Here is a 22,302-nt window from a genome sequence, read left to right on the forward strand (position 1 = left end):
GACTCCGGAGGAAGAGACAAGGAAGCGGTCCGAGAGTCCCACACAAGACCCAGCCAGGTCCGAACCTGGGAGGGAACCAAATGGGACTTCCTCCAAATCACCAAGAGCCAGAACCCGAACCCAGCGAGCTGGGAAAGAACCAAATCTCTGGCTAGCTGACAAGAGGACTGGCTGGGAGCCCAAACCAACCAGTCATCGAGGTAGGCCAACACTCGAACACCTAAAAGACGCAGAATGGCCACAACGACCCGGGTAAGGTGTGTGAACACGCGAGGTGTCGGGTTCAACCTGAACGGGAGACAACAAAAGCGGTAACCCCTGACACCCCACAACAAAGCCAAGCCAGTCCCTGAACCCCGGTTGAATCGGGACATGCCAATAAGCATCCCTAAGGTCCAGGGACACCATCCAAGAGCCCGGCGCCAACAGGAGCCGAACCTGAGACAATGTAGTCATCCGAAAGGAGGAGCAATGAATCCAGGGGTTCAGACGGGACAAGTCCAGAATGAACCTCAGGTCCGCACAAGTCCCATTTTGGTACTGGGAACAGACAGGAAACCCATCTGAAGGACGTCGTTGTTTCGACCACGCCCAAGCGCACCCAGTCCAAGACGACCTGACAGAGCACAGGGGGAAGAGGCTTGCCCCGCCAGTTCCGAATCCCCCGAAGGATATGGGGCCCACCCAACGCCACCGCAGGCTGAAGGAAAGACCCGAAACGCCCACAAATGTGGGACCAGGCGTGAACGAACAGCGCCAGCCTCCTCCCCATCACCCCATCAATTGGTCGAACAATTGGGCCAACCTACTCATGAAAAACTCTCCAGACACAAAGCAGAACGCCTTAAAGGAGACTAACATTGCCTATGCCTTCAAATGCCCACATGGGGACTGTAAGCCCCAAAGAATTCAGTATATAGGCAAGACAACAACATCTCATTCCAGGCGATTAACAATGCAAAAGCAACAGGGCTCCATCAAGGAACATATAATCTCTTCCCACAACCAGACCATCACCAGAGAAGTCTTAACAAACAACACAGAAATCATCGATAGATACAGCGATAGCAGGCGGCTTGACATCTGCGAGGCACTACACATCAAAAAGTCAACACCAGAAATCAACAGCCAATTAATGCACAACTATATTCTACCCACTTCAAGAATCCGTACCAATATACAAGCATCAAAAGGAAGTATGGGCCAATAGGCCCTTTGCAGTTATTTCCATTCTTTTCTCTCATTTATCCAATTAATACCCAATGTTCCGTGTTTTGTCTTGTGTTGGTCAAAAGTTTGTTCACCTCATCCAAAACTGTTGCAACAAATCACCTCATCCAAATGTGAGTATATAAGACAAGCTGTTTAAGTGTTTAGCAACAGAATTATATGCCCTGAAGGAGGCAATAAACTATACAATTGAGAATAATTTACATGATGTCATCATTCATACAGACTTTAAATCTTCACTCCAGGCATTGTTATCCAGTCAGCACAGAGATAATATACAACTCCTCACAGAAATTCAACATATAGGAAAAGATGCCCATAATCGAGGGCTGCCAATCACCCTAAATTGGATACCAAGTCACATTGACATAGATGGTAATGAAAAGGCAGACTCACTAGCAAAAACTGCCACTGCTCTACCTGTTGTACAGGTTCAAATACCTCCAAGTTTCTCACAGATAAAGGAGCAAATCAAGAAGAAAATATTCTCAACTATCAAAAGTCTCCACAGAGCCAAAGTAGCGGAAGGAAGATCCACTGCGATATGGTACGAACAAGCCACTGGTTACTCCTCTTTCAAGCCTGGCAAAAAGATATTCAGAGACATTGCAGTAGCCATACACAGACTCAGACTTGGTTACAAGTGCTGCTGGGAGGTAATGAACCCAATAGTTAAAGAGTGTCACATCTGTGAAACTGAAGCAGAGGCGCCACTATTGCACTACTTACTGGAATGTGAAGCTACTGAACCCCTGCGCATCAAACTCAACATTAATCCAACGACAGCAGCTGCATTAGATGCACATTCCACCGCGACTACAATGATTAGAAAAGCTGTTGAGGAATGGGACTCATTAGCCACTGCACTGCGCAAAGCGCCTTTAGGCGCTCAGAGAGTTGTGCTTTTTGTTTTTTAATTTGGCTATATTTTAATGTTTTTTAATGTTTTCATTACTATTTGTGTTTTGAAATGGAAATAGTTGACTTTGGAAACATTTTGACATTAAATTTACCTGAACATTTGTAAAAATAACAAAAATATGTCCTTGACAATTGCACCAAGACGTTTTTGCCGAAAATAGGTGAGCAGTGCAAGGGTTAGTGAGCATTCTGCATCTACATCCGCCACCAAGATAATGTTAATAAAACAAGATTAAAACCAGTGCACTAAAACAGAAGCGATAAATAAGCAGGGAAAAAGGAGAAGTCCTCTCCTCCATTTTAAACTTAGACCCAAATATCACAGGGAAAAGGTTATCATGTATAACCAAACTCAATTACTCACCATAGCCCGTGCTACATGGACACTTCGTCCTGAGTAGCTAAAGCTTTAACAACAACAACAACAAGTGTTTAGCATAAGTAAAACTCTGTTTAGTGTTTTCAGGTTACAGTTGTGTGTGTGTGTAAACTAAAATCTTTGAAAATGTAATAAGTTATTACGAAATGCGTTCAAGCGTTGCGTCAGACTTGAAATAAAAATGAATTTTGGAGAATTGATTTTTCAATTACCATCGACAGTAAAAAGAAACATAAGAAATATTTTCGACAGTAAAAAGAAACATAAGAAATATTGAAAAAATTTGTGTTAGGTTACATCCTTACATTTGTGTTTCATCCATGATGAAACAATCGAGGCCCGCAGGCGGCTTGGCACACCCCGTCGGCCCATTGTTTTCGCTCCACTGTTGTGACCGGTGTCGCCTCCCCTCGCATCTCAAACGTGTGAAAATTTCGGCTATTTTCCGTGGCTAGATTTCTTACTGCGGCTTTAGAAACTATCTACGCTTACTCCACGATGGATAGTGATCATGAACAAGGCCCCTCCAGGAAGAAAATTGCGAAAGAAAGGCGTGAAAAGGGCGGGAATTGGGAGTGTAGCTGGAAGGCGTCCGAGCGCTCCCTCACAGTTAACGCGTGGCCCGTCTTCAACTCGTCGGCGGTTGGAGCGTGACCAGGTTTTTTATTTTATATGCTAATGTTCCTTTAGAGAATTCTATTGCAAACCCATTGAGACCAAAATGAAAGACCTAGGACAAAAATTGAGGTGACCAGAGTAAAAATAGTGAAAACATTTTATCGCGTTTGCGCGCTCCTGGGTAACTCGTTCGCACTTTCTCTGTTTGCTGCGGGTAATTAGCCGGGCTTTTGGAGTTTATATGCATTTAGTGCTGTAGAAAATTCTATTGCGAACACAATGATGCCAAATTTAATCTCGTAGGACGAGAATTAAGGTGACAAAGTTGAAGAGAGTATACACTTTTCAGAATTTACGCGTGCTCCCGTGAAACCCTGGGACCCAAATCGCACAGTTGAGGGGTGGCGCGCGGGGTACGCCAAAGTGTTAACAGGTTAGGAAGAATTTTTTTTTTTTTTTTCAAAATTACATGCACCTGTGGGGAGCAAAGGATATTATACCCCTAGCATGTTAAGATATAAACACAGGAAGCAGCAAGCATAAAAGATCGGAATAAATATTATTTTTAACATACTGAAACATGCCATTAGAATGATAATATTGAAAAATGGAAATTTAAACTGACTGATTTTTTGTTAGTGTCCTAGGATGTACCTTTAACAAAAATAGTATTGCAACAGCTTCATGTTTACCTAAAAAAAACTTGAAGTAGTGAATAAAATAATGGCTATGAATTACAGTTAAATAATAGCATGATAAATTTACAAGTCAATCAGTACAAAATTTCCTAAAAATATACATACATTGTTGTACATTATATATATTACTTTAAATCATTAAAATGGCCTAACAGCTTGAGAATTAATTAAATTTTTGTTAGCCCTCTTATCCTATATCAGTGACAACAATAAAGCATAACCACTTACTACAAGATCTCTATCTCCTATTCTGTTCATAAAAACCTACCACTATCTAGAGTGTGTCCCTTCTGTCGGCCAGGCCTCTTCCGTTTTTTGGCTGGAATATGGTACATAACTTCATCCTCACTACCAGAATCATTGTCAAAGTAAAGAGCTTTTTTCTTTCGTTCCCTCTTACTTCTTAAAGGTGCTGAATCTGTCTCAGGTGCTTCAGATCCAGTATCCTCAGATTTGGTTGATGACTTCTTTGGCCGTCCTCTTCTTCTTTTAGGAGGAATCACCTCCTCTTCCCACTCCTCTTCTTTAAAGTGAAGAACCTCAGAGTTATCTTCTTCAGACATGTTTCACAGACCTGTAAATGGAATTAATTGAAATATCAATACAGTATATTCACTTGTAGTTATTTGTATTACAGTTGCTAATGTTATGCAACAAATTTTGTAATAAAAATTCAATGATAACCTTACACAAATAAAGTATAGCATGCCATTAACCCTTGCAGTGCACACATGCTAAATGTGACTCCTGTTGTGCCCTGAAAAAAATGGCCCGCGGCTACACGGGGTTCCCTGGAAACACAAACCGAAACTGTCTCTATTTTCCGCTTGTTACAACTTGTAATAAAGTTGTCACATCTTGGCTTAACGTGTTTATGACGTATTAGAACGTTGTTACAACTTGCTATATTGGTTGTTATAACTGGTTAGGAGGTGTTAAAACTTGTTCGAACGTTGTACCAACGTCGTAGTTTCGGTGTGTGTTTGGCGGGTTCACATTAGCTTCCTCAGAGCTCTTGTAAACAGACACCCTTTTTTTTTTAAATTGTGGGCAATATTTTCAGGTGTGAGAGGCACAGTACTGCTGGAGCAACCAAGGCTGGTGCATGCAGCATGAGCAAACAGCATTGCTGTTCAGCTTGTAACCACAGCATCACCGAAAAATGTCAAAATAAATATATAATTGCTATTATTTAGCGATGACAATATTACAGATGACCCCTGACTGTGATATAAATAACCAGGGTTGTGATAATAGCAGGATTGTTGTAATAATTAGTGCTGTGGAAGGAGTGATGCTGAGGGATGGAGGGAGATCGTTTACCGACTGTGTGGTCACCTGTTATTGTCTGCATTCACCATACAAGCTCAGTGGTTCTCTATGGTGAACACAAATGTAGATACTTATATATATATAATGTGTGTATTAGTGTAATAACAGCAAAAGGATTATGGTGGGAGGAGCAATTTGGGTGAAGGAGGTGAGAGTATGACTTAATCAAACTAGAAATGCTCTACAAATCAAGGGACCAAGAATGTGGAATGACCTTCCCAACCATGTTAAAGACCTCTCTCAACCAGTTTAAGATAAAAACGAAGCACTACCTAACTAACACCCTCACCACAATTTATACTTTAATCTCAATTAGTATTAAGTTTTAGTCTTAGTGTTTTTTCTGCCCGAAACGCTTTGCGTAATAGTGGCTTTAGGCATTGTATGTACTAGCTCCATCTATAAATCCATCAATGTTTTGTATCTTACCTTGTTTGTATGTACTTTTACCTGAATAAACTATTTATTAATTTCTATATAAAACCTAAAAATTTATGTATCAACACTACGTTTACGGCAAATTCTTCAAAAGTTTAGATAGTGAAGTTATACTTGTGTGTAGTTGTTGGGAGGTGTAGGGCAGGAGACAGGTGGTGGTGGAGCCCCAGCAACAAGGTGATGACCGTAGGTCAGGAGACAGGTGGTGGAGCCCCAGCAACAAGGTGATGACCGTAGGGCAGGAGACAGGTGGTGGTGGAGCCCCAGCAACAAGGTGATGACCGTACGGCAGGAGACAGGTGGTGGTGGAGCCCCAGCAACAAGGTGATGACCGTAGGTCAGGAGACAGGTGGTGGAGCCCCAGCAACAAGGTGATGACCGTAGGGCAGGAGACAGGTGGTGGTGGAGCCCCAGCAACAAGGTGATGACCGTAGGTCAGGAGACAGGTGGTGGAGCCCCAGCAACAAGGTGATGACCGTAGGGCAGGAGACAGGTGGTGGTGGAGCCCCAGCAACAAGGTGCAGACCGTAGGGCAGGAGACAGGTGGTGGTGGAGCCCCAGCAACAAGGTGATGACCGTAGGTCAGGAGACAGGTGGTGGTGGAGCCCCAGCAACAAGGTGATGACCGTAGGGCAGGAGACAGGTGGTGGTGGAGCCCCAGCAACAAGGTGATGACAGTAGGTCAGGAGACAGGTGGTGGTGGAGCCCCAGCAACAAGGTGTAGACCGTAGGGCAGGAGACAGGTGGTGGTGGAGCCCCAGCAACAAGGTGTAGACCGTCCTCCAGTGTTTACACCCGCCAGGCTAGCCAACCCTACGTGCTGCCCACCACGGCCCTCACCTCACAACTGATGACAGTAGCGACCTGACGCTCTAAAAGTAGCCAATTGGTAAAAATAGTAGCCCAATTTTTTTTTTAGTGACTGATACGGGTTTCAAAGTAATATATTTTGATATTTAAAGTACACTACACGATTTTAATTGTTTTATTAATATTATCTCTGCATATATATAGTAAGTAAAGTAAATTTTATTCAGGAAAGTACATACATATAGTTGATTTACAAACATAATGTTGGATTTATATATAGAGGTAGTACATACAATACCTAAAGCCACTAGTACGCATAGCGTTTCGGGCAACTATAATAAATCGTGTTTGTCGAGTGGTTAAGGTGTCGTGTACGCCAAATGCAGAGTGCTCCTGGCAGTATGGGTTCGAGTCACTTCTGGGGTGTGAGTTTTAAAGGGCTCTGAAGTATGGTGTAGTGGATACAAGTGCGTACCTGTCATCTTGATGCCCAATGTTCGAGTCCTATGGTGGGTGCGAGTGTATAAAAGTTCTATACTTCAAACCTGTGGTTTTAAATTTATTTTTGGGGAGGGGGTATACAGTGGATAGAAAAAAAGTATAATGAAACAAATATGACAATTGGATAACTTACCAATATTTACTGTATGAAGCATAATGGGTGTGGAGTCTTTCCACGACTTCACAGTGGAAGATTATCAAGATCATCGTCTGTATCGACAACTTCGTTTTTGCATATTGCAGACTCATATTTAAGCATTGACAAGGGTGGTTCAAATGTTGTTGATTTAGGGGCGACGACGATCGTGGGATCGGTCAAGTTCAAGTTCAAATATGTTTATTGTGATAAGCAATAAATACATGTCCTGACATGATCGGTCCTGACAGGCTTGCCACATTGGGCTACAAATAGTCAATTGGGCAACTTTTGAGAGCCCCGCGCTCCCAAATATTGAATTTCGCTACTTGCGATTTTTGGGGCTAATTAAAATGCAAGTTGGTCTAATTTGAGCTATTAGTGTTAAGAAACTCAGTGATGATTATTTATGATTTTTTATAATATAATGTGTACAAATCACAGCCGCATCCAACAGCCTGATTGACTGGGCCACTTACCGCAGGAGGTTTGGTCAGATTCAAGTTCAAGTTCAAGTATGTTTATTGAGATAAGCAATAAATACATCTCAAAGGGATAGAGTAGCTTAGGCTATTTCTACCCCACTCTACTTTAAGTCCCTCAAGGGGCGCACAAATGCTCTGAGTACAAATAGACAAATAACATTACAAGAATCCCATTTAACATTGCAGGTTAATATAGTAAGTACAGCATATAATTGTTACACTCTTGGGGCAAAATTCTTGTAGCTCCTAAGTATACTGTCTATCATACCATTATCACACATCCAAACAATTTGATGTGGTACACTATTTATTTCCTTATTTCTATAGTTATCAAGAAGTTGACACTCTAATACATAATGTTCTAAGGTGTGGGCGTGCGGCATACTACATAATTTACACTCCTTATCTTTTTCACTGACATCAACACCGTATTGCCAGATATATTTGTATCCTAATCTTAATCTCATGTAAATTGAATCCTTCCAAGAAGACTTTCCTTTACCATAAGTGAAGGATGAATTTGTATTTATTATTAAATAATTCTTAAGTGTGTTACTACTGTCCACCATTGCCATTCTCTATCATTTCTTCACCCTCTTGGGTCACCTTGATTCTCTTTTTTATTTGTTTCAAGGTTAACTGACATGCAACATCAACAAGAGTTTTTTCCATGGCTCTCTTCGCTATCTCATCAACTACCTCATTCAACAGCATTCCCACATGTGAAGGGATCCACATGAATCTTACTTTATACCCAGTTTTTTCTAGTCTCTTAACATTCTCTCTACACTCTATCACAATATTCTGATATACTGGGCGTCTGCTATTTAAAGACTCTAACGCTCCTTTGCTGTCAATAAAGAAGCAAGCATTTTTACCACATTTGACTACTTCCTGTAATCCTGCTAATACACCTTGGAGTTCAGCCTGCGTTGAAGAGACATTGTCAGTTAAGCGGCGTCCAATAACAGTATCTACAGTGCCGATGTCAGTGTACTCCCTGATCAAGACTCCACATTCTGCCTTCCCATCTCTAGCTACTGACCCATCACAATATACATGTAGTGTGTTTTCTGTAGGCAGTTTTCTAATTATACAATCACATGTTGCCCTCAGCTCTCCTATTTCATACATACTTTTTTTCTTTTGCAAGGGAGTAATTACTACATCTACATTACAATCCTCCCATGGTGGTGTGAATTTTCTCTTGGGCACAACAATACACTCTGTAATAACATCATACTTTATAACATTAGTAAATAAGTTATTCATATATACTCTCCTCTTCATCATACACTGTTCACTACTTCCCACCTTTTGAACCGAGAGGATTAATTCATTAGCTCCCCCACCTCTCATTAATCTAATGGCAGAGGCTACATTTATCTCTACAATTCTATCCCCAATACTCTGCAGATTCAACTCCATCCTCATTATCTCTATCATAGCATTTCTTGGGCATCCTAAGATAATTATCATGGCTTCATTTTGTACCTTCTCCAACTTGCCCATCCTACCTTTACCAAAACAAGGAATGACAGGTGCAGCATAATCAATAAGAGATCTTACAGTACTCAAGTATATCATTCGTAGCATGGGAAGGGCCTTCAGAGGTTGTAATCTCTTCCTACATTGACCCAACAGTCTGTTCATCTCAGCTTCCAAACTCTCATGGGTACTGTACAGTATATCCAACATATATGCCTAAATATTTATATATATTAACTCTATATTTTTACCGTTTATTTTCAATATAATGGGCCTCCGACTTCTACATTCAAGCTTAGTTTGAATGGTCAAACATGGTCAAAGACAACACATGGTCAAAGACAACCACCAAATTGCCTTTGTCGGAAGGAAGGATAAGAATAGAGTTGTTGGATTTCAGGGAGGCAACGGCAAGTTCATCTATTCTGTGCATTGGGTGAAATCAAACATCATAGGCAATATATCTTTTTATTAATTATAAAATATTTCCAACTGCAAGTTGCATGTCAAAGTTGCAACTGCAGTTGCTTGTAATTTGTAACTGAAGCTGCTGGAAAATTATTTGCAACTTTGCAGCTGCTAGTAAGCTGCAGTTGCTAGAAGTTTCAACTGCGAGTTGCAGCCTATGGTGTGCGTGTGCAGGAATACATGTTAAGTGATCTTAATAATTATACAGTACTTGGCCTAACAAAAATCATGAACAATTTCTTTAGTATATCGCCATCCATGTATTTAAAAGCAATTTTGAAGTTAGAAAGCATAGCATAGGCTCCTTGCACAATATTCTTTATGTGGTCCTCAGGTGATAGTTTTCTATCTAGAACCACCCCTAGATCTCTTTCTTCATCAGAATTCTTTAAAGATTTCTCACATAATATATAGGTTGTGGGGTCTATGTTCTCCTATTCCACATTCCATAACATGACATTTATTAACATTAAATTCCATTTGCCAAGTGGTGCTCCATATACTTATTTTGTCCAGGTCTTCTTGAAGGGCATGACAATCATCTAAATTTCTTATCCTTCCTATTATCTTAGCATCATCAGCAAACATGTTCATATAATTCTGTATACCAACTGGTAGATCATTTATGTAGACAATAAACATCACTGGTGCAAGAACTGAACCCTGTGGTACTCCACTTGTGACATTTCTCCATTCCGATACATTGCCTCTGATTACTGCCCTCATTATTTATTTAGTTTTTTGGCTCTAATAAGTTGTATCTATGTGTCAAAGATGGTGTTCATTATGTATAACTTTGAAAATATACATATATATACAGTAGTACCTCAGCTTACGAATTTAATCCGTTCCCCAAGACGGTTCGTAACCCCAAAATTCGTAAATCAAAGTGAATTTTCCCATTAGAAATAATGTAAATTGAATTAATCTATTCCACACTCCCAAAAATATTAACTTCAAAGTAAATTTTATGCCTAATTTACCCAAATCTTTAGTACTAAATTATGTACAAGTTATTGCTTGTACATAATCTTTATTGATGACTCTTGTTGGCATAAGGAAGAGAGTGAGGAGGTGGGGAGGAGAAGAAGTGTTAGTAGTTCTATATTTGTCCCCTTACAATATACCATCAGGCAGTGAGGACTTCTCTTGGGGTACTCTCTCCCCTACGTTTTGCAGGAGTACCACGAGGACCTGGTTGTGGCTCACTGCTTGCTGTCTTACTAAGAATCTGTCAAAGACACTTGTTTTTCCCTACATTTAACACATGTTTGTAGTGAGACATCACATTGTCATTTAAAAGGTCAATGCAATGGCCTGCTACAGCTTTATCTAGGTAATTTTTTCAACAAAACTTTGCAGTTCTTCCCATACTTCACACATTTTCTTAATGAGGAAGGGACATCCTCTACTGCCTCTACTCACAACTATGTTCTTAAGTTGAACCTTACCACTGACTTTCTTGGGACCCATGGCGATATATATAATAATTACTTATATGTTCAAATACCCAAAAATCCAAAAAACACTGAAATTCTTTACAAAGAATTCAGGCGTGATTGTCACTAGGCGGGAGGCACTGGTAAACTGAGGCGCGGTCACTGTGCCACCACACGCTAGGTCGGCCATATGCGTATCAACAAACTACGTTATCCAAGGCAAAGTCGTAACTCGATTCGGATTTTACGAAGAAATTGGGCTCATAACCCGAAAAGTTTGTAAAGAGGGGCATTCGTAATCCAAGGTGTCACTATACAGATACTGTGTATGTATATAAATATATGCACACCATGTATTTATTCATAATAATATATATAGGCCTATATATAAGCCTAAATCTTATAACAGGACTTAGCACACATTTTGCCTGAAATATACAGTGGAACCTCGAGTGACGAGCGGCTCCAGTTACGAGCGGCGCCACTCGCAGAAAATGTCTCGACTGACGAGCTTTCGCTCGATTAACGAGCATTCCCGCTTGTTTTCCGACACATACGACGACATCTATGTTGTTGTTTCGCAAGGCAAGTTTTCCACATGACGAGCTCGGTGCCGGAACGGATTAGTCATTAATCGAGGCCCCACTTTATAATGGTAACCACTAATTTGCTGCTGTTAAAGTTTAAGTGGCTCAAAGTATTGCTGCTCTGCATGTTCCTAAGGCCTTAGTAACATAGGCATACCTGGAGCATACCTGAAGAGGCTTCTGGGAGTTCTTCTACTCCCCTAATCCGGCCTGAGGCCAGGCTCGACTTGTGGTAACTTGGTCCAACAGGCTGTTGCTTGGAGCAGCATGCAGGCCCACATATCCACTACAGCCCGGTTGCTCCGGAACTTCTTGCAAGAACTTATATAAGTGCCTCTTGAATACATTCACCTTTGTTCCAGCAATATTTCTAATACTTGCTGGGAGGGTATTGAACAGCTGTGGACCTCTGATGTTAAGTGTTCTCTGATTGTGACTATGGCACCTCTACTCTTCATTGGTTCTATTCTGCATTTCCTTCCGTGTCTTTTGCTTCAGTATGGTGTTATTCTACTGTGCAAATCTGGGACCAGGCCTTCAAGTATCTTCCATGTATATATTATTTGATACCTTTCTCGACTCCTTTCCAAAGAGTATATGTTGAGAGCTTTGATACGGTCCCAATAATTTAGATGCCTTATCGTTTCCATGCATGCCGTATATGTTTTCTGTATTCTCTCTAATTCAGAGATCTCTGCTGGTGTGAAAGGGGAAGTGAGCACCGACCAATACTCAAGACAGGACAGACCATGTTACTAGGGCCATAGAAGAAAAGTGAGGGGCTCTGGATTTTTTTCAATATGGGGGATGGTTACTGGAGGCCTGAGGAATCATATGTGAGCCACTTGTATTAATTGGAGTTTCGAATCTTATGATATACTAACATGATCACATGTGGGCTGGTGCACCACCACCACACCCCTTAATATGTTGGCTGGCACAGTGCAGGAGCTAAACAATATACAGCTCTAATATTTATAAAAAACATGACAAAGCCTTTTTAAACTTTTAATGAAATCTTTATCTTAATATTTAATAAAATTATTTAATTAGTAGATTTATATGAAATCTATAAGACAACTCTAAATGCATGATAAATTAAAACATGAAATTAATATGAATCTGGATGAAGAATGGGTGAAGAATCTATTAAATGGTTGGTAACTAGTGTAAAAATATTACTTAATTTATATAATAACATAACATAGTGTCTTGGAACATTCGAGAAAGAACTTGTTGATTTATCTCACACAGTGTTAGGTTACAGATACTATTATTGCAAAATAGTGATAATACAAGAAACAATGAGCTAAATATGATTGTGAGCAATGGTAATACTGTCTACATTTCAAGGCCATAAAATAAGCAATATAATACTCTTATCACAATGAAATGGGAGTTATTGCACAATACAATGCAATATATATTTATTATTACATTTAAGATTTCCTTTACATATCCACTTGGTCACCTTTACAAATTAAAACACCTGCTTGGCTATCTGTTGAATTTAAAAAGGCTCTTCTTTGTGCCTTTGGATTCTGGAGGCTGTTAAAAAAAATAAAGATTAATATTATTATTTTACTGTTGGGGTGGGAAGCACTAGCTAAAATGAAATAGGGAAGCAATACATGAAATGACAGATTGAAGATATTAAAAAAAACACCCATCTATTAATCATATCTACCGCACTACATAGTGTAGCAGCTTTACATGGAACCACCACCCCCATCATACTTCAGCATAACAATCACAAGGTAGCAACCCACAGCTTCCAAAAACTAATTTAGAAAGGGGAGAGAGGGAGAGTGTCAAGGAGCCCATCTCACACAGAAATTCGAGTTTCATTACATTCAACGCTGGGTTTCTGGGAGGAAGCCACCCCATGTGGCTCCCTAAAGCTAACTAACCACGGAGAAGAGTCAATGGACATGCACCGGGGAGGAAGGAGAACCACCTATACAACAATAACGACACACTTGGCCAAAAAGTGAGTCAAGACTCGCTTTTGCCAAAAAACCAGCTTTGAATGTAATGAAATGCCATTTTCTGGGCCAGTCCCGGAGGCTCCCCGGAGCTTACTAGGCTGATATGCTAATGTCAGACTGTGGCATCAGTCATGTGTATGGAGTTCTTATGGGCCTACCGGAGACCACGAGTCAGAACCTGGCCCCCCTCTAGAGAGGCAAGGGGAGCAATAGCCTATAGAAACCCCCCTTGTAATTGGAAGCATTTTATGTCTGACATTGATCGGGTTAGGCACCCAGAAAGATAGGTGTTCCAAACCAAACTCCTATTCTAGTGAAAATTGCAACCAAAAGCCGAATGAGTGGATAGAACTCCACAAACAAAAACGAGCATACTAGAATGATGTCACCCGTTGTCGCGTCGCTGTCTGCACAGCCTCTCCCCCTCCCCGGGAGGGGGAAGGGGGAGCCCCAGACCTACCGCGCCGGCGATCCACACCCCAGTTCTGAGGCTGGATGTCAAAATACACGAAAAAAAGACGACCAGAGGGAGGGAGGGAGGGATGCCAGGGAGCCTCCGGGACTCACCCAGAAAATGGCGTTTCATTACATTCAACACTGGTTTTCTGGGGGGAGCCCCTACAGCTTCCCCGGAGCTAACTACCCACAGAGGAAAAGAATAGGGACTTACCCAGGAGGCGGTTGCTGCTCACTCCTCAACCCAAAGTTGAGACAACTGGCTGCATCCCCCGACCCAAAGCGACCTTTACTAGATAACGAGCAGCCAGGACCCTGTTCGACTGCCAAAATCCCCCGCGCTCGAATGTCAGCCAAGGACATATTGCCAAAGACAGTGGCAAGAGCCGGGAACTTGTGAACGTTATGGGCACGGAGATAGACCGCAGGCTAGCTAGCCTTAATAACCCTGTGGACAACCTGGGAGATCCGCACCCTCAAACAGTGAAGAAGGGAAACCGGATCAACCCAAAGCGCATCCACAGACACAGAAGCCATGGCGCGCAAATAACGGCGGAGAGCCGCAACCGGACACAAAACATGATGCACCCCTGGCCGAACCAACCAAGCATCAACAGCCCAGGGACCCCTCCGGAATGTAGCAGTCTCATTTTTCGCCAGAAAAGAAGGAGAAGGCTGCAGACGAACAAACCGATCACCCCGACCGAAGGAGCAGAAGCCTCTGCGCCAGAGGTGAGCATGAAGCTCACCCACCCGATCCCCAGAGGCCAATGCCAACAGGAAAAAGAGCCTTCGAAAAACAATCCGGAACCGAAGGGGCCACAACAAAATGAGGAGAAGAAAGAAAAGAGAGCACTCTGTTCAATGACCAGGACTGATCTCGAATGATCTTTCCTCCTACACTCCCTCTACCCGTATTCTTACTTTTTATTCTCTACCAAGGGACTCCAAAACTTTTACTAAAGCCGACTCCATGCCACGTAGTCCTAAGACGATTGACCGACTTAGGATTCTACAACCCGTATGACGTGACATAGGCTTTGAGCAAAACCCTAGAGTTGCCTCCGCCGCCACCACCAGACCAGTAACACTGAGCAATGATCAAGGTCTGGATCGGTCATGCTAATTAATCAACCTTGGGGCTTGATCCCCACTCGTAGCTTATAACCTCGGATCTTAAGTGTGGAATTAATTCACAATTAACGGTAAAGATGACTTCCGATTTGGTGTTAGTATCGGCGCCCAATTCAACTCTGCCTCGTAGGGACCAAGTGATCAGGACAAGTCCACATAAATATAACACACACATGGAAATAATGGAAATGCAAATTATTAGCTAATTAATTTATTAAAAGAAAAACTAAAACAAAATCTATGATCTATGCATTGACTGATACCAGAAAGTTATACATATCCATTCAGTCTGGATAGCTCCGGGAAGTTGACGGGGCTCCCCCCCAGAAAACCTGCTTGAGGAATATGTTAAATGAAGTCAGTAAAGAGTTTGATTGGAAATGTAAAGACTAGAGTATTAAGGCACGATGATGCAAGAGGGGTGGATGCCATCTTTGACCTGACGAGAGGTGGAATGTTGACGACCAGACCTTGTTTACTGAGGGGTTTTCTCCGGCCGTGCAGTCAGATAAGCCATAGTTTTATCTTAACAGGGTTGCAAGATATGTTAGAGTACTCAGGCAGTCTAGAGAGCTGTTTTATGAGAGAGTCCAGGTTTCCTAGTGGCTTATATGCGTGTGACACCGGTTGACAGATGTGGTGGCTGTGTGCCCAGTTCCAGTTTTGAGACTAAGGGGGCGTTACTTTCAAATTTGCACAAAATATGCAATAAATGAAAACTCGTTCGATTTAAATCAAACTTTTTTGACAAGTTGTATATGAAAAGGGTTTCATCTGGTCCAAGTCTCAGCATCGTAGCATAAATAGGAAGGGAGAAAAAAATATTGAATTGTGTGTCAAAAATTCTCCAAAATGGTTAAAAACGACTATCAAAGAAAAATGTCAAATGAAATCAAGTCTATGACTCTCAGCTATTACAATAGCATATATTAAAAACAAATTATAATTAGTTTTATTAAAAAACCAGCGTTGAACGTAATGAAACGCCATTTTCTGGGTGAGCCCCGGAGGCTCCCTGGAGCTTCATGCCCAAAGAAGAGGAAAAGAAGGGGCTAACCCGGGAGGCGGCCGCCACAAACTCTGCAAACTAACTATAGTAAACTATGATGTTTGCTTGTTTGTTTGTTTCCTTGGGATTGTGGGGAGTTTCTACCTCTGTCTGTTTTATTGTTTTAGGTTTTTACCATGTGGGGTTTGTTTTGTCATGCCTACCTTTCTGGGTGCCTGACCCCGGTCGATGGCAGATAAGGAAAAACCCCAACCACAAGAGGGTTTTCCAGGACCATTGCTCCCTGAAACCTCTCTGAAGGGGCCAGGTTCTGGCGCTGGTCCCTGGTAGGTCTGAACTCCTTAGCTAATGTCCCGGTCTAATATAACATACATTAGCCCGATAAGCTCCATGGCGCCGTAGGGGCTCCCCACAGAAAAAAAAAAATAAAAATCTCCCTTACTATTTAGGCTACAGTACTGAAACTTAGAACAATTGCAGCCCTTTTCATATACAACTAGTCAAAAAATAATGGTTGACATTGTACAACTTTAAGTTTCCATAAATAATGCCCCCTAAGAGCCGTAGAGTGTCCAGAGCCCATTTGGGAGTTTTATTAACCAAGTTATTACCTTCAGATTGACCTTGAGTTGTAAGGAGTACAATTATTGCCATATGCTATATAGTGTGTCTTAAACATATAAATTGTTGTCTTATGTTCTTGGCTGGTTTCCCTACTCCTTGAATTCCCCTTGGCTCAAGTAAAATCATCTACTCCCCTTGACACCATTTAAAATTCATGACCACACACCCCAGGCGTGACAGAAAATGACTACAAACCCTCCCAGATGTGACAAGGCTCACTGCTTGCTTGTCTTACTAAGAATCTGTCTATAGACACTTGTGTTTCCCTACATTTTAACACTTGTCTGTAGTGAGACATCACATTGTCTCACTATGAATGATCTCTTGTTTTTGCTCTATGGTCATCTTCACTTGTGTTTTCTTAGGTTGAACCTTACCACTGACTTGTTTTGGGACCCATGGCGTGATATATAATAATTACGTTTATTTTCAAGACCCCCAAAAAATGAAAAACAATATAATTATTTACAAAGAATTCAAATACAATTGTCACTAAGTGGGAGCCACTAGTAAACTGAAGCACGGTTGCCCATACGCGTGTCAACAAATTACGTTACTCGAGGCAAGCTCGTAACTCGATACAAATTTTATTACGAAATTGGGTTCGTAACCTGAAAAATACTAAAACAGGGGCACATGAAAACTGAGGTTCCACTGTATAAGAAATATTGCTGGAACAAAAGTGAAAGTCTTCAAGAAAATTGAAAAATTTTCTGCAAGTACCACCAGACCATCTAGGCTGTAATGGATATGTGGGCCTGCAGACTATTCCAAGCAACAGCCTGTTGGACCAAGTTCTCAAGTCAAGCCTGGGCCCAGGCTAGGCTTGAGGAGTAGATCTTCCAGAACCGTCACTAGGTAAGATCCAGGTAAGTTGACACTAGTGAGTTCACACCAATTCTTTAATAGCTGAATATAAGTATGAAATAAATACATTCATAAATACCTGAAAATTACAAATAAAGTAGCATAGAGTAAGGCTTATCGAAACTCACCATTAACTTACTACCAAGTAGTAGACGGGCTTTTTCTTCTTCATTTGGCATAGAGGCATCGTCTGCTCGGAAGTGTGACAAATTCAATTTGTGCTTGATGGCCTGTTGAATAAATAATTTAATAAATATGTTTTGTCTGGCTATTTAGACTGGCATGTTTTCATATATAATGTACACTTTTATGTCAGACAAAAAACCAGCGTTGAATGTAATGAAACGCCATTTTCTGGGTGAACCCCGGAGGCTCCCTGGAGCTTATCGGGCTAATGTATGTTATATTGGACCAGGATACTAGCTATGGAGTTCAGACCTACCAGGGACCAGCGCCAGAACCTGGCCCCTTCAGAGAGGTTTCAGGGAGCAATGGCCCTGGAAAACCCCATATGGTTGGGGGTTTTCCTTATCTGCCATCGAACCGGGGTTAGGCACCCAGAAAGGTAGGCATAACAAAACAAGCCCCACATGGTAAAAACTACAACCAAAACCGAACAGAGGTAGAAAACTCCATACAATCCTAAAGAACAATCAAACAGTCAATTTACTGCCGCGCTGGTCGTCCGCGCAGCCCTCCCTTGGTGGGGGAAGGGGGGGGGCCTGGACCTCACCATGCCGGCTAGCCTTCAGTTTGGAAACTAGGCTTCAACCAACGCGAAAAACCCCACCGACCGGATGGGAGGGAGGGTAGCCAGGGAGCCTCCAGGGCTCACCCAGAAAATGGCATTTCATTACATTCAACGCTGGTTTTCTGTGGGGAGCCCCTACGGCTCCCTGGAGCTACATACCCAAAAAGAAGGAATTAGGGACTTACCCGGGAGGCGGTGGCCAGAAACTCCTCAATGTGGAGTCGAGACAACTGGCTGCAACCTGCGACCCAAAGCAACACAAGAACACCGAGGAGCAGGTACATTCACCAAATAACAGGCGACCAGGACCCTGTTTGACTTCCAAAATCCACGCGCCCGAATATGAGCCCAAGACATGTTACCAAACACGGCAGCCAAAGCTGCAAACTTCCTAACGTCATGGGCACAAGGATAGACCGCAGGCTGGCTAGACTTAATAACCCTGCGGACAACCTGGGAGACCCGAGCCCTGGAACAAGGAACGAGGGAAACCAGATCAACCCAAAGCGCATCCCCAGCCCCCCCAGCTGAAGCACGCAGGTAACGGCGAAGTGCTGCAACTGGACACAACACATGATGCACCCCCGGCCGAACCAACCAAGCATGGACCCCTCCGGAAAGCAGCCGTCTTGTTCTTCGCCAGAAAAGATGGAGAAGGCTGCAAACGGACAAACCTACCCCCCAGGACCAAAAGAGCGGAAACACCTGCACCGGAGGAGAGCATGAAGCTCCCCTGCCCGGCCCCCAGAGGCCAATGCCAACAAAAACAAAGCCTTGGAAAAATAATCTGGAATCGAAGGGGCCACCACAAACCGAGGAGTGGAAAGATATGAGAGCACCCCGTCCAAGGACAAGGATGGCTCAGGAGGCGCATGAGCAGGCCAGAGGTGAAACATAGCACGGAAAAGCTTACGAAACGAGGCGGATGTGACGTCCACCCCGAACGCTAGCTTGAGCAGCTCCGCCAGTGCCGCACAATACGAGGCGACAGTATTAGGTATCAAATGATGGTCCTGAAAAAGCCAAGAAGAAAGGACGACATTCATCAGGCCGCAAAAGTGTTGATGGATTCATACTGTTCTCAGGTCTTTCCAGATGAAGAATTATAAAGTCCATGTGCCACAATATAGAGCAAAGGACTGATTTGGGATAAAATTGTTCCTCAATCTCACCTTGCATGACTGACGGAAATGGGAAATTTTAAGTTGAGCTTCTAAGTCATGTTTCACACTATTATGAAAAGACAGCTATCTGGAAATAGTACAATAACAGGTATATGACAAAACAAAATGTGTAAAGTTAAGAATACAAATTACGATAAGAAATGGTGCCGAGACCTGTGATAACAAAGCTGACTTGGAGTCCTGCTTCATAGCCATGAGAAAGTCCAACCAGGTCCATGTGACGTTATGGTACTCAAGGGTAGGAACAACCAATCTGAAGTTAGATACATCTTCCAAGTTCTTTTCTTTTTTGCCCTTATAGCTCACACGCACTGGCAGTTCCGGAATCTTGATGTAAACAAACAATTTGTTCTGTTCTGCACGTTGCTGTGTGATGAAAGAAAAGCTTGGAATTAGGTAAACCATTAAATAATAATGAATAAAATTATATGTACATTTTTATAATTAAATAAAAAAACGGCAATGAATGTAATGAAACGCCATTTTCTGGGTGAGACCCAGAGGCTCCCTGGAGCTATCCAGCTGATACGGATGTACAGCCAGCCCAACCTTGCCAAAAAAGAAGAGACGGATTCAAACGAACAAACCGGACACCAGAAACCAAAGGAACAGAAACCTACGAGAATCAATCCTGAACCGAAGGAGCCACAACAAAGCGAGGGGAAGAGAAGAGAAGAGAAGAGAAGAGAAGAGAAGAGAGCCCCCAGGCCAAGACCAGGACGGCTCAGGTGGTACATGAGCCGGCCGGAGGTGAAAATACGCCCGAGACAGCTTGCAAAATGGTGCAGAAGAAACATCAAAACCAAAAGCAAGCCTTAGTGGCTCAGCCAGCGATGCACGAGGCAAGGCGACAGTATGTGGCTTAAGATGATGGTACTGAACAACCACGAGAGAAAGGACAAGATCACCCCCAAGAAAAAGCGCAGTGATCCTACAAAGAGACAAAAAGAAAGAGGAAGGACCGCCAGGAAACCACATACCACCTGTTGAGACGAAGCACGCAAGTAGGATACCATCAACAAAGCCACCTGATCACCAAACAAATTTTGAGGTTATCTTGAGATGATTTCAGGGCTTAGTGTCCCTGTGGCCCGGTCCTCGACCATCCTCCAAATGGTGATAGACTCGAGTCAAAAGCACCAAATGCTAAGACTCGAGGAGAAGACCAAACCAGCCACGTAACGGACCGGACCGGGCATCTGAAAGAGGCGGAGCCGTGAGAAAAACCCCTGGTTGCCGACACCAAGTAAGCAGTGCCCGAACCAAGGCTGTCAGGAAACTAGATGGAACGACCAGTGGGCAGAGAGCACCACGCCAGCCAGGCAAAGAAGGCACAAAACTGCATTAAAAGGCCCACCTCGACAACAAAACCTCAAAGTCCCAGCACGACCACAACATGTGCCAAGACCCAAAAAGATCAGTCTGCAAGGCAGGAAGACCCCGGAACTCCAGAAGGCAGAACCAGGTCACACACGAGGAAACAAAGCCCCCTGAACCCACAAAGGGGGCCCAAGAAGAAGAAACCTCCGGAACGAAACCAAAAAACCCAAAGGAACCCGGAATCAAACCAGGGGGAGCCCAAACCACCACATTTCCCGGCAGAGAAACACCACAGAAAGGCAAAGCACAACCTCCCTGACAGAACCCCCAGGGAAATGGTCATAACAGACCGAAAACCGAGGGACAAGACATGTTTTGCACTAAAACAAAAACACACTGTCCGGAAAGGAACACAAAGAAAAGCCGTAGCCAGGGCCAGAAGCCAAGCACCCCCTGCCCCAACGAAAAGGAACTGTATGGTCTGCAGTGGGTGATCGGAAGCCACACACCAGTAGACATTGCAACATATTAGCTGGTAGTGGCAGAAGGAGAAGAGGAAGAACTCAGAGCTATACCAGAACACTGGGCCTATTCTACATCAGGAAACTGAACAAGAACATATCCCAATGTAGCACAAGCATGAGAATAGCCAATATACATCTACCAAGAAACACAACAATGTGTAGGAGAGAGGTAGGAAGATGTAAAAATGCAACAAAAAGACCTGAAAGACAGTCCAAGCACTGGAAGCCATGGACAAGAGTATAAGCAATTGGCCACAGAAGGTACATGAACCATATACACAGACATCTAGCGAGGAAAGACCAAGACATTCGCCCAAACTCAAGTGCTAATGAGAGAAGCAAATCCTACATGAGTGCCAAAACCCAGAGCAGGAAACATAACTTCCAACCCATAGGAAGAAGGGAAGGGGTACAGAAGGCGTATATACACGCCATACATATATAAAGCATATATGTGTGTGTATATGTAACGTACATATGGTCGAACCCCATGTTAAAAACCGACCAGAATGTCAACTGGTTCAACCCACACTCTGCGCCCCCACAATGGCCGCCCAAGGCAAAATTGGGGAACGCCCCAAGAATATTGTGGAAAACATCTTGATAACTCATTAAACCAAAAAGACAAAGTTTAGGAAATGGCAGGTTAGGTTAGGCTAAGTTAGGCTAAGGCAGTGTCGTACCACCGCGCCATAGGGGCATCAAGTTAAAGGGGGAATGTTGAACGTGAAAATCAGGTGCTCGCCGATGTCAACCTGGGGGACAACTGCGGAAATGCAACATATGGGCCGACCCAACTGCTAAGTGGGTCAGACATTATTATGGTTTGGAACATGTAAGGGTGCAGCCAGGCACTGAACGACGGGCAATGAAGAAGTGTCCAGTGTCCCAGCTGACAAAGTCACCAGACCATAT

At 42.8% G+C, this 22,302-nt stretch overlaps 2 protein-coding genes across 5 annotated transcripts in view; both read right to left on the reverse strand.

Annotated features, from left to right (window-relative positions):
• Positions 1-7,276, reverse strand: part of LOC123774034 (methylthioribulose-1-phosphate dehydratase) — a 36,708-nt gene extending 29,432 nt beyond the window's left edge. For 2 of the 4 annotated variants that reach the window (XM_045768145.2, XM_045768144.2), the window contains exons 1-2: positions 5,731-6,483; positions 4,115-4,420 (exon numbers count right to left, since the gene is read on the reverse strand). In XM_045768145.2, coding sequence (XP_045624101.1) covers positions 4,115-4,409 — 295 coding nt within the window. In that variant the 5' untranslated portion in view covers positions 4,410-4,420; positions 5,731-6,483. Of the gene's footprint in view, positions 1-4,114; positions 4,421-5,730; positions 6,484-7,060 lie in introns of those variants that run through there. The other 2 variants (XM_069318799.1, XM_045768146.2) reach the window with 2 other exon arrangements.
• A 2,214-nt stretch (positions 7,277-9,490) lies between these two features.
• hob (bridge-like lipid transfer protein family member hobbit) overlaps positions 9,491-22,302 on the reverse strand; it is a 118,498-nt gene continuing 105,686 nt past the window's right edge. Inside the window, exons 46-48 of the mRNA XM_045768139.2 lie at positions 19,697-19,909; positions 17,737-17,838; positions 9,491-13,078 (exon numbers count right to left, since the gene is read on the reverse strand). Coding sequence (XP_045624095.1) covers positions 13,028-13,078; positions 17,737-17,838; positions 19,697-19,909 — 366 coding nt within the window. The 3' untranslated portion in view covers positions 9,491-13,027. The remainder of the gene's footprint in view (positions 13,079-17,736; positions 17,839-19,696; positions 19,910-22,302) is intronic.

The sequence above is a fragment of the Procambarus clarkii genome, chromosome 91, assembly GCF_040958095.1.
Source record: "Procambarus clarkii isolate CNS0578487 chromosome 91, FALCON_Pclarkii_2.0, whole genome shotgun sequence".
NCBI classification, from domain to species: Eukaryota; Metazoa; Arthropoda; class Malacostraca; order Decapoda; family Cambaridae; genus Procambarus; species Procambarus clarkii.